General features: G+C 52.7%; 2 protein-coding genes across 2 annotated transcripts; one reads left to right on the forward strand and one right to left on the reverse strand.

Annotated features, from left to right (window-relative positions):
* Window positions 1-1,556: 1,556 nt before the first annotated feature.
* Window positions 1,557-5,752, forward strand: BBA_05768 (cysteine synthase; the record flags this gene model as incomplete). Its single annotated transcript, XM_008600865.1, has 9 exons — window positions 1,557-1,749; window positions 1,799-1,991; window positions 2,046-2,169; window positions 2,219-2,309; window positions 2,370-2,430; window positions 2,487-2,847; window positions 2,934-3,565; window positions 4,997-5,629; window positions 5,683-5,752. 9 exons carry the CDS (start codon window positions 1,557-1,559, stop codon window positions 5,750-5,752), a joined length of 2,358 nt encoding a protein of 785 aa, XP_008599087.1.
* A 521-nt stretch (window positions 5,753-6,273) lies between these two features.
* On the reverse strand, window positions 6,274-7,763 carry BBA_05769 (fatty acid desaturase; the record flags this gene model as incomplete). The annotated part of the gene is made up of 2 exons (XM_008600866.1): window positions 6,274-6,686; window positions 6,746-7,763. The coding sequence occupies 2 exons, from the start codon at window positions 7,761-7,763 to the stop codon at window positions 6,274-6,276; spliced, it is 1,431 nt and encodes a 476-aa protein (XP_008599088.1).
* Window positions 7,764-11,844: the final 4,081 nt, after the last annotated feature.

Genomic DNA, 11,844 nt, shown 5'->3' on the forward strand with positions numbered 1-11,844 from the left:
TTTTCTGTACCAGTTGCGTAAACTAGTTGCCGCCTGATCTTGAAGACTTGTTTTTTTTTTTTTTGCCCCCTCGTGGTCCGATGTGTCAACGGGAGCAAAGTCGAGGCGGCAACAACATGTTTGTGCGTGGGTTTTGTAGTCCTTTTTTATTAGTGCGAGCCCTGCATCAGATAAGAAACAAAGAAAAAGGGAAAGCAAGAGAGGCGAAACCGGGCTCGTGGGTCCGGTGTGAGACATCAAATCTAGACTAATTGTACACCACAGTCCCCTTATAACCAGCCGGCAGGGCAGGGCAAGGTGGATGTGACAACCGCTGCGGTTTGTTAACCTGGCAATAGCGACGACGGGATTATAACGCCAGAACTGGCCTGTGTAATGAATGGCCATTAATGTGGAAATGCAAAGCCATATACGACGATCCGTGCAAAGGACCACCGCAGAAAAAGTCTATTATTTAAGCATCGTGTTATGCTTGCAGCCAAGTGTGCCAAGAATAACGTGTAAGCCCTCGCATTAGCCAATGTAACTGTTTTCTTGTTCACTTGTTTCATCAATCTGTCTAACCCGCTGACCTGTTTGCCAAATTGTAGAGTAAAAAACTGATAACTGATCATCTCGTTTGGCAGCCCCTGCCGACCCCAAGGTACGGAATCCAAGAGGCCCTTTGCGCAAGCGCCGATCGCCGCACCCATTTGAGCAGGATTGAGTCCATAGCTGATCAATAACTAGTAAATGGCGCGGTCGACAGCAATGTTGGTTTTTTTAACCATAGAAGATCCCCCCTGCAGCTAAAACCTCTGGCGCGCCGATCCCTTCGGCATTCGAGAGCTCGTCAACTTTTGTTGGCGGGTCTTCTCCTTTGCGACTGGCCCATCAAGGTCAAGACGCTTGAACGACAAGGGGTCAGTCAGGTTCGCCTCTCGCATCACAAAAGGGAAAACCAGTGCCACTGCCAGCAATCAGAAAAAAACCTCTGCAACCTGGATGGTTACACGTATTAGTCACGGAATCATGCCAGCCGCCAACACGGACCTGTGTCTCGTCCATTGATCTGCTTCAGCCCGCCAACCTTGTGAGGTTGATGAGTGCGGGCTTCGTCCCACACACCGGGCCCTTTGGCCCTCTTGGGGGTAGGACCAGGAAGAAGTTGTCGTCCATGGGGGGTTATTAAGAAAAGATGTTTGCCACGCCCTCCACTCGCTGGAAAAGCGCGCCACGAGAGCAACATCACCCGAAATGCCTCTTCCGGCATAGGGGCTCAGCTGTGCTTCGCACGCAGACACGGAAAAAGGGTAGCTAGCCTTTGGGGCCGCATATAGATTCCATAATTGATTGACTGCGAACAAGTGCCGGGAGCTGGTAGCGCGCACACCCGTCTACGGCTCGGGTAAGGCTGTTATATATATATAAAGCTGAGTGAAACAAACTTGGACAAGCCAAGCCGCCGTTGAGCTATAAAAACTAGGTTTCTGCGCTTTGGTTCAAACTTGCATCGGAATGCAACTAGTTGTAGAGTAAAAGTTCTTACTGTGTTGACCAAGGAAGCAAAGATCACGATGAAGGAGACAAACACGCTCAACGTTTACAAGGGACCAGAGTCCATCAAAGACTACTTTGACCCGGACACTGCCCCCCCTCTCCCCCTCGTCGAGGTGCCAGCCTCACTGAATCCCTACTACGGCGATGGCGTCCGCATTTTTGCCAAGATGATGTCTATGCATCCCGCTAACAATGTCAAGTGCATGCCAGGTACGTGACTCTTGACTCGCTTCGCATCGAGGTATACTTACAACAGCAGCATTGAATCTTCTCGAAAAGAGCATCGAGCCCAATGTGACAAAGACCGTTGTCGAGTACAGCTCCGGATCGACAGTACTTTCCATGTCTTTGGTCGGCCGTGCCCTCTACGGCCTCGATGACATCAGAGCGTTTTTGAGCAACAAGACGAGCGTCGCCAAAATTCGTCTCATGCAGCTCTTTGGCATCAACATGTAAGTGTCTGCAAAGAGATGAAATGATACAATGATATACTGACACGGACCAAGAACTCTCTTTGGTGGCCCTTCCCAGCCCGAGCCGCTTGATGAGCGCGGTGGTATCCGTGCTGCCCAGCGTCTGGGCAGTGAGACTAGTGAAGCCCTGAACCCGAACCAGTACGAGAACGAAAACGTGAGTCGGTAATTTCCACCAAGGTTGATTGTGTAAGCTAATGATTCAGAACTGGAAATCGCACGTTCGCTGGACCGGGCCGCAAATCCTGAGACAACTGCCCGAGATCAATCTCATTTGTGCAGGCATGGGCACATCTGGTACGCTAGCCCATACGAAGCCACTTACACGCCGCTGTTGTTGTGCTAACCTTGGAATAGGAACCATGACAGGACTGGGAACATTCTTCAAGGATGCAAAGCCAAGCGTCTACAGACTCGGGTAAGCTGATCCTTTTCCAACCTTTAAAAAATTTGCGCTTGCTAATGTTATGTAAGTGTTTGTACTGCTGCAGGCGACAGAGTTCCAGGACCCAGATCATATGCGCTTCTCGGCCCCGTCACCTTTCCCTGGAAGTCTTCTGTCGACCACGTTGAGGAAGTTGGCTCTTACGAGTCCTATCGTCTGTCTCTGGAGCTAACCCGCAACGGTCTCGTCTGCGGTCCGTCGTCTGGCTTCAACCTGAAGGGCCTCTACCAGCACATTGACAAGCAAAAGGCTGATGGTAACCTGAGCAAGCTCGCTGGCCCCGACGGTCTCATCAACTGTGTCTTTCTCTGCTGCGACTTGCCCTACCAGTACGTCGATGAGTACTTTGATAAGCTTGACGCTTCATGCTTCCCATCGATAAATAACGAAGTGAGTGCACCCAACCCGCGCCTTTCCCTTGCCCATTTGTTCCTCGCACACAAAAGTCGTCTCGCCTAACAGCATCACCCCAACAGGAGCTTCTCAAGGTCGATCTGTACCGATATGACGAGAAGTGGGAGTGGGAGGCATCCAAGGCCCTGCAAACCTACTTCCACGTCAACGAGGACCAGATGAGCGAACTCGTGCGCCGCGCCCAGGAGACGTGCACATGCGAGGTTCCCAAGCTCAGCGCCGCGCTGGGCCCGCGCGACACCGCCTCCACCGCCATCCTCGATCTGCGCCAGCCCAAAGACTTCATCCAGGGCCGGCTCCCCAACTCGGTCAATCTCCCGCTGGCGCTGCCGGGCATCGCCAGCCCCTTCTCCGACCCTTCGAACCTGAGCCGTCTCTGGACCGAGTTGGACCGGGCGTTTGCTGATCCCGCGAATGTAATCAGCGAACTCGCGAGCAAGGACACGCTCGTCGTCTGCTACGACGGCGACAGCGCGCGCGTCGCCGCTAGCGTCATGCGCGCCAAGGGCTTCGCGGCAAACAGCCTGCGCGGAGGTCTGGAAGGGCTCATCAAGATGCTGTCGACTCCGCGGACCTGTGCAAAGGCTGAGGCCGAGCAGCAGACGACCTGGCTTCAGCTCTGCGAGGCCCAGAGCGCACCGGCCGCGGCCTCTTCGTCCGAGCTGACAAAGCCGCAGCAGGCTGCAGTCATCGGGTGAATTCATGTACAATGAAGCGGGATCAGAGGGATCATATGGTGAAAAAGGCTGCGAGCAGGAGTTGCTGCGCATGGGATAGAGGCACATTCAGTTTCTTATGGTCCAGGTTTCTTATCAATAGTGTCCTATCACGATTTAGATTGTCATCAAAATTACAGCCAAGTTTTGTTTATCAAAATGTTTCCAATCTTCTGAAAGTCGACTCTGACAAGAGCGGTGATGTGCCACATCGTTCATTATAATAATGCAAGTCAGACCATGGCTGCTTGCACAAAGTAGGATCAAAATGGTAAAAAGTGACCTAGACACCAATCAGGGATCAACCCCGAAATCACTTCTTCTTTCGTAACTAGGCTTTAGGATCAGTCTGGCTTACATACACCTGCAATGCAGGTACAAATCGTGGCTGATCAAAGCTTGTCGGATGGCAATCAGCCAGAGTCGAGGGGGGGGGCATCGAAATACTACGTCGTGGCTAAATATAGGTGATTGTGGTCAAGCTTGGCAAGAAATAAATGGCTGAAAAAACTTAATTTCCGTTTGTCACATATGATAATGCGAGATATAACCTTGGCGCAATCTAGAAAGACGGTATTGAATCACCACTTTCGCCAGGACGACGCTAAACTGTTGGACTAACAACCATGTTTAATTTTTCCGAGGCTTGACCCGCGATCCAAGGTTTACGTCAGACACGACAAAAAACGAGGATATAATTAGACAAGAGAAAGAACGTTGGTGGATTGCCGTACCACGAACACATTGCACTGCAGGTTATCTTTCACCGTCACCGATCCTGCAAAGAACAATTAAGGCTTCACGCCGTCAGCGCCACGAGGAGCTGACTAGCGAAGCCCCCGGGTCTAGAGTGATGCTCCCCCCAAACAGTTATAGGCTGCCAACGGTCTAGAATTCTTTTTCGAGGGTGAGCTTGCGCAGGTACGAATGTACCCGCGTCGCGCCGTCGCGCCATCAGGGACAAGAACACCAACTCAACTTAATCATCGTCAGCAGTGGCGTCGAGCTCGCGTGAGCGCGAATGCTGGCAAAATGTCGTCCTCGCTGGTAATACGTCGGTTGCCGTTTTGTCTAGAGCTGTCTTGATCATCGCTCAAGATCTGTAACTCGGGTTGGTTTCTATAAAAAGGCCGAGACCTTTCCTTCAAACGTTCCCTCTTGAAAGCAACCACACTTTTTAACTTCATCACTCTCTTTTTTGGCAACAGCCCCGGCAACCGTTTCTCAATACCCTTTCTCCGTCACTCGTTACGAAACCATGTTGTTCAAGACTTCCACCATTGCTGCTGTTGCAGCTCTTCTCAGCGCCGGCGCAGCCATTCCCTCTGTTCCCTTTGAAAGGCAAGACTTCTCTCAACATGACAACTCACGACCTTTGTCCCGTTCTGACACACAAGAAAAAAATGCAGCGAAAACGGCGTCTCCGCCATTAGCAAGCGCAGCTTTGACTGCAGCAACCCCGTCTGGGGTCTAGCCCACCAAGACTGCCAGCACATGTCCGACGTTGGCTTCGGCTCCATGGGCAAGAACAGCGACGGCGACAACGGCGTCATCTGGGTCGGCGACGACGGCCACACAACCTTTACCTTTACCAACCGCGCCGAGGTCGACGAGTGCATGACCGTCGTCGTCTGGCTGCACACCCCGGACTACGTGTCGAGCTTCGTCAACGTGCGCCAGCCGTACGTCACCTGGTCGCTGCCAAACCACGGCGACAGCGTCACCGTCTCCATGGCGCCGGGCATCTCGGGCGCCTTTGCCGCGCTGCACCGCCACGTCACCGTCCTCAGGGACGGCCAGGTCTTTAATACCTGGGGCGAGTGGTCGACGGGCCCGCACGCGACTGTCGACGTCTCCCGCGAGCCTAGAATGGACGGTAACCGCATGGAGATTGAGACGGGGGGCGGCTGTCGCGCCAACATGGACCGGTGCGTCTTCAAGTGCAGACACGGCAACCGCTGCGGCCTCTCTGGCGAGTGGTATCTGGAGAACTGCGAGGCGGGCTCGCAGCCAGGTAACCCTCACTCTGGCTTTGACAATCTGTAAGGTGCTCCTTAAACGGCCTCCCCGGGGTCGAAGCTAACGATGGGTCTAGGGGCAATCACAGCGGTGGCTGTGGCGGCTACGAGAATGGAGGCCATGTCAAGGTTGATTTCCACGACTAAGTAGTTGTCACTTTTGAGGTCTATTTAGCGTTCTTTCGATTCCGTGTACCTACTTGTGCCCTTGGGGATGCTCAGCCCACCACGAGCCGTTGCAGACCATTGTACATAGCCGCATTTAGAAATTCGCGTTTGGGAAAAGGTCTTTTTGAATGCAAAATGGCAAATCAGATCCACAATTTGGTCTATCTGCGGCATTCTGGTTGGCGTTGTCTTTACACTCGGCAAGCAGTGCGCAGTCTGTGAAGCTGGCGGGGCCATTAACAGTTTCGCCTAGAGATTTCAAGTCGATTTGCAAGATTAAGGTTCAACAAACAAATATAGTCAAAGATGGCATTCTATCTTTTAGCGAGTCTATTCTATAAAGGTCGAGAAACTTGTCCTTGGACCGCAAAAGGTCGCTGCAAAATTGTGCACAAGTCCCCATTTTCGAGGCTGGGCTATATATGATGATCAAACATGAAAGAGGGGGAAACCAATCAACTCCGAAAGCGCACTCATTCAAACAGGCGTTCAATTGTGTTTTAGTTGGGAGCAGGAATCTTGGCAGGCTTGGTGCCGAGACCGTTCCTGTTGCGGAAAAAGAGAATATGCTTGCCCTGGCCAGTGGCCTCAGCCGAGGGCTCAACCCACTGGCACATGCGGGCGCTCTTGTACATGGCGGCGAGGAAGCCAAAGAAACCGCCCTCGGTGTCGGAGCGGTAGTGCTTGCCCATAACAGGACGGATGGCGTCCGAAGCCTCGTCGGCGTTGTAAAAGGGAATGGACGAGACGTAGTGGTGGAGGACGTGCGTCTCGACGATGCCATGAAGAAGGTGACGGCCGATGAAGCCACACTCGCGATCAATGGTAGCAGCAGCACCACGGACAAAGTTCCACTCTTCGGAGTGATAGTGGGGGAGAGTAGGGTCGGTGTGCTGGAGAAAGGTGATGGCGACTATTGCTAATTAGCTGGGATTCAATCTCGAGCGCGTAACTTGGTGTCGAGAAACTTACCGAGCCAGTGGTTGACCCAGAGGTAGGGGATAAAGTACCAGACGGCAAGATTGTACCAGCCAAACTTGTTGCCGAGGTAGTAGAGAGCAGAGCCGGCTAGAATCAGACCAATGTCGGAAAGGACAATGAGCTTGGCGTCCTTGGCCTCGTAGAGAGGGCTGCGAGGGTCAAAGTGGCTGACGCCGCCACCAGCGCCGTTGTGCTTGCCCTTGCCGCGGCCCTCACGCTGCTTCTCGTGGTAGTTGTGGCCGGTGACGTTGGTGAGGAGGTAGTTGGGCCAGCCAATGAGCTGCTGGGCAATGAGCATGACGAGAGTAAAAGCGGGAGCATCCTCGGCGAGTTCGGACAGCTCATGGGCCATCTTGCCGAGTCGGGTGGCCTGCTCCTCGCGGGTGCGGGGGACAAAGACCATGTCGCGCTCCAAGTTGCCGGTAGCCTTGTGATGCTTGCTGTGGGAGATTTGCCAGGAGAAGTAGGGGACTAGCAGGGACGAGTGCAAGACCCAGCCGGTGACATCGTTAACGAGGCGCGAGTCGGAAAAGGCACCGTGGCCGCACTCGTGGGCAATGACCCAGAGGCCGGTGCCAAAGAGACCTTGGAGAATGGTGTAGACTCCCCAAAGGGCACCACGGGCGTAGACATTGGGAATGTATTCGGGGGTGACAAAGTTGTAAAAGACGGCAAAGGTGGTGGAGAGGTAAATCATGTCGCGGAGGATATAAAGGTAGCCCTTGAGGGCGGAACGCTCGAAGCAGTGCTTGGGAATGGCGTCGCGAATGTCCTTGATGGTGTAGTCGGGCGGGGTGAACTCGTTGCCGTAGGTGTCGATGAGCTTGCCGTAGGATGTGGGCTTGGCCTCCATCTCCATCTCGGAGAGGGAAGAGAGCGAGGTGGACGATGGGGATGGGCGAGGCGAGTCAGCGGGCGAGACGGCGGCTGAGGACTCGGACGACTCTGCGACAATGTTGCGGCGGTGGACGGGTCGGGGGCCGCTGGCCATGGCGGTAGAAGAAGCCATGGTGATGGTTGTGTTGTTGAAGGAGGGGCGGAAGGGGATTGATGTCGAGAGGGTGAGGCTCCGGGGAATCACAGAGAAGAGGGAGGTGTAGAGGTGAGGAGGCGGAGGAGAGATAAAGGTATATGAGCGAGGGAGACAGGAAGGGGGTGGGGGCGTGTAAGAGAGGACGATCTGGCAGGGAAGGGGATTATCCGAGCTTTTGGGTAGAAGGAGGCGGATGGGGTGTAGCTTAAGACCCTTTGACCTTGGATTGAACCATTCGTGTGGGGAATCTTTTTACAAAGTACCCTTTTTCTCGTTGTTTTACTTGCCAAGTAAACAGAATCACCTGCTTACCCGTCCAACCGTCCTATGGATGTCAGTTGTGTGCAGACTGATCAGAGATGGGGGGGAAAAAAAGTGTACCTGAGCTACAAGTTTGTTGGGGTCCAGTATTTAACAGGGTCCGTGGGGAATCTAAAAGGAGGGCAGAAAAAAGGTACGAGCAGTGTATGCCTAAAGGTACGTTTTTTTTTTTTCCCTGCTTTTTTTGTCTGTTTTGGCCTTTGCTGAATTCACCACCACGATATCAAACAGCAGCAACAAAGAGGGAAAAGCCTTTACAATAACTGCTGAGCTCCTCTAAGGGCAAGCAATGGTCAGCAGAGTAATTTTTTGATCCAAGGAGTGACCGAAGTGGACCGAGTGGGAGTCAGGGGACATGCAGGCCGCTCGCTGTTGCAGCGCAGCGTCAAGCGTGTGGAGAGATGCCGGGAGCTAGCTGAAGTTTGCAGAGGTTGGCGGTAGGGAAAAGTCGGAGCAATTGGCCGCAATAGGATTTACATGGAATTTAACCAAGTATGGTTGTAGTTGCTTTTTGGAGGGCTGCCTTGCCAGTATTCGTGGTAGAAACATACTATCACAATGTATGAAGTATGGATAGGCAATGGAGATGACGAGTTGGCCCGCTCGTATGGCCACACGCCACTGCAGCTCGGCATAGCTTGCAGCCGTCTCTGATGATGTTGACAGCAGCTCATGACAGCTCCAGACAGCTGATCCATGATTGTTATCGGATGCCGGGCGGTGTTGATGGTGTGATGCTGATACACCGCTTGAAGCTCTTTGGCGGTAATAGCGAGGCGGCCACAGCCACCAAGCCCTCAGCAAGCTGTTTGTTGTCTAGACTCTAGCATGCAGGTCATAATATCAACATATTCTCTATTATTACTCCGCAAAGAAGCTTGGCCTCACCACCTGCAGGGACTTTTCTTGCAACCTTGTTACTTCTGCTTGGTGCTGTACTTTCGACTTTCAGGGCACGCAGCGCAGTTGCTGATGCATGCTCACCAACGGGCCCGCCGACCAGATTTGCCTCATCACTAGCGCTAGCGATCGTGTCAGTAATCCGTAGACTCAGTACGGCTAACTAGTCGAAACCCTCCCCTCCCCACCTCTTCTGTTGGAAGCGAAGAAGGAGCCACGCCACTGCATGTGAAGCCGAGCCGCCAGCGACACATGGCGAATTAATTGTTTTGGCCAGGACAAGGTCTGGTATCAAGAACCCTCGAGTTGATGCGCAACAGACCTCTGGCTCACTGAGACTCTGAGAGGGTGACGCCAAGCATTGAGAGTGCTCGTTAGACGTCCGTGCTGCCAGTCTTCTTCATGGCAATCTGTCCAAAAGCCTTTGTTAAACTCAACTGCTCATCAGCCCTCCCCAAAGACGCCCCCAAATGCACATCTTGTGCATGCACGTGTAGTCGCGGGCGGCCGAGGTTTATCAAACGCCATCTGCATGCACCAAGAAGCCTGTGAGGGTGTGCGCTAGGCCAGCCACAGGAACACCTTTTTTCTTTGCATTTTAGGTTGTAAGTGAGCTGAAATGCGCGCCTACCTGATATTTATGCAATATTCAATTGCTCTATGCATTTCTTCAAGGTATTCTAAGGCTACAGACTGCACCGCACATCATGGCTACCGATGAGGCAATTTCCAGCTCGTTCAGCTTGCAGACACGTCAGCGACAAGAAATGGGACTTGACATGAAATAGGACCATTTCCATTGGCAGATTGGCATTTTTTTTCTTGAATTCTTTTTTTTATCCGTACTCATTATGAAAAGGCGGGCGGATGGTCACTGCATCCCGTTTCCTCCACACTTGCAGACCACCCCCAGTCAACTCTGGCCCCACGCCTGCCGCCCGCAAATTTTCTGTTGGGACATTTGTTGAGCCAAGAAAAAATGGCAGACAACCACGAAAAAAAGAAAAAAAGCCATCGACTTTTTTTTTTCCCCTTCTAAACTCGGGTGGAGCCCCGCTAGCCGAGCCTCCCCTTGCTAGCGTCTCTTCTCGGCCCCACTGGCCGTCTGTAGGCTGCAGACTGCAGCACAACCCATTTTGCCCTTCATTGACTCCATTATTCATTCATTCTTCCCAAAAGCCGCCGTCACGATGCCCTTATCAAGTCAAGTTTCACAGCATTCGCATCCGCCATGGGAAATCCCACATGTCTGTTGCCCCCGGACTAGCGCCCCGGTCCGTCTGATGCCTGCTACCATCACACATGTGCTCGCAATCTCCATCTCGGCCTGTGTTGCCGATCTGCTGTCCGACTCACGTGCAAGGCCTTGTGTGAGACGACGTTGCTGGTCACAATAAGAGAGTGCGTGACTTTTTACTTGTCATGCCCTTTTTCTAGCCTTGCTTGCGCTTGTGATTGGTCCGCTTCAATCAGTTTTCACCCATCTGATTATGACAACATCTTTGCACTTGCTTGCCCATAGGAAATTCCGTCACGCTCTCTAGTTAGCTACAGGCATCCGCAGCGACTCGAACAAAAGGGGCCCGAAAACAGGTGAAAGTGGGGGCCGGGGCATGGGAAAAGAACGAGATGATTAACCGGAATACAAAAACGAATATCATCGCGTCATGTCAATGGTAATCTCTTCCTCTTCCTCTCTGCTGTCATTCTCCAGCTGCAGCTACACCTTGAGCATGTTGAGAGCCGCCTTGCCCACGCAGTAGCTAACCACCGCGGCGGGAGGGAGCTTTCTTGATGCGTCGATATAGCCTCGTAATCTCTTTCCCTCTCTTCGATGCAGTTACTTCGTATTGGCCGCTTGATGCTCGCACCACCGGAGCCTACACCACCGGAGCCTACACCACCGGAGCCTACACCACGGAGATGCACGCCCGCATCCTCGTGTAAAGCCGGCTCACGCCACCACAGCATTCAATCGGGCTATGCCTCACATCATCAACCGCGCAGCATGCTCGCTTCATCGTTCCCTTTTCAAGCGATTGCTCTATCCCTCTCTGCAAATTAGCTGGCCGTCGTCCCCCGTCGTCCCCCGCCGTCCCGCATTGTCAAATTGCCCAACTCGGCAAGTGGAGCCATATACTCGGATGAAGATCCGAAAGAACAACCATCACCTCTTGACTCCAAACTCCGTCTACTCTGATTAATGGTCTCTTCTCTCTTTTTAACGCAGAATCACCATTTTCGACCTTTGTTTATTCTGGTCAGTTACAGGAGCCTCAACATGTCACCTCGACACCACGGCACCGTGCCTACTTCTACCCCTGTCCAGAAGCTACAATAATATCAACTCCACCCCCAGATTCACACGCTTCCGCTGCAGGGACATTACTAGGTAGCTATTCTCTTCTCTTCATCATCACCCCAATCAGTACCCGCTCCTAACTACACAGTAGCGACTTCTCGCTTTTTGTCTTGTGCTCGCTTGCTTTTTCTACTCACTTCACACCAGTCACGCAGCAGGGAAAAACACCAAGGCGGCTGTTCAGCCGGTTTGCACGCCTTTGCGCCATGGTAACTGGGATGAGAAGTGGCAACACGGCATGCCCGACAAGAAATAAATGTGCCTTTTCGACTTATTCAGACGGTTTGGATTTACTGAGATTCCTTGATTGGTAGAACAGGTAGTAGTAAACAGTATATCATAGATGAAGCGGTGGTATTGAAGCAGCAGCTGCCAGCACGGCGCACTCACAGCCACCTCATCACGAGCGGCGTAGGCGACATAAATAGCCTCTTCTTTGACATCAGACGATGCCCGCGTGACGACTCAAGGCAT

The sequence above is a fragment of the Beauveria bassiana genome (genome assembly GCF_000280675.1).
Source record: "Beauveria bassiana ARSEF 2860 unplaced genomic scaffold BBA_S00015, whole genome shotgun sequence".
In the NCBI taxonomy this organism is placed as follows: Eukaryota; Fungi; Ascomycota; class Sordariomycetes; order Hypocreales; family Cordycipitaceae; genus Beauveria; species Beauveria bassiana.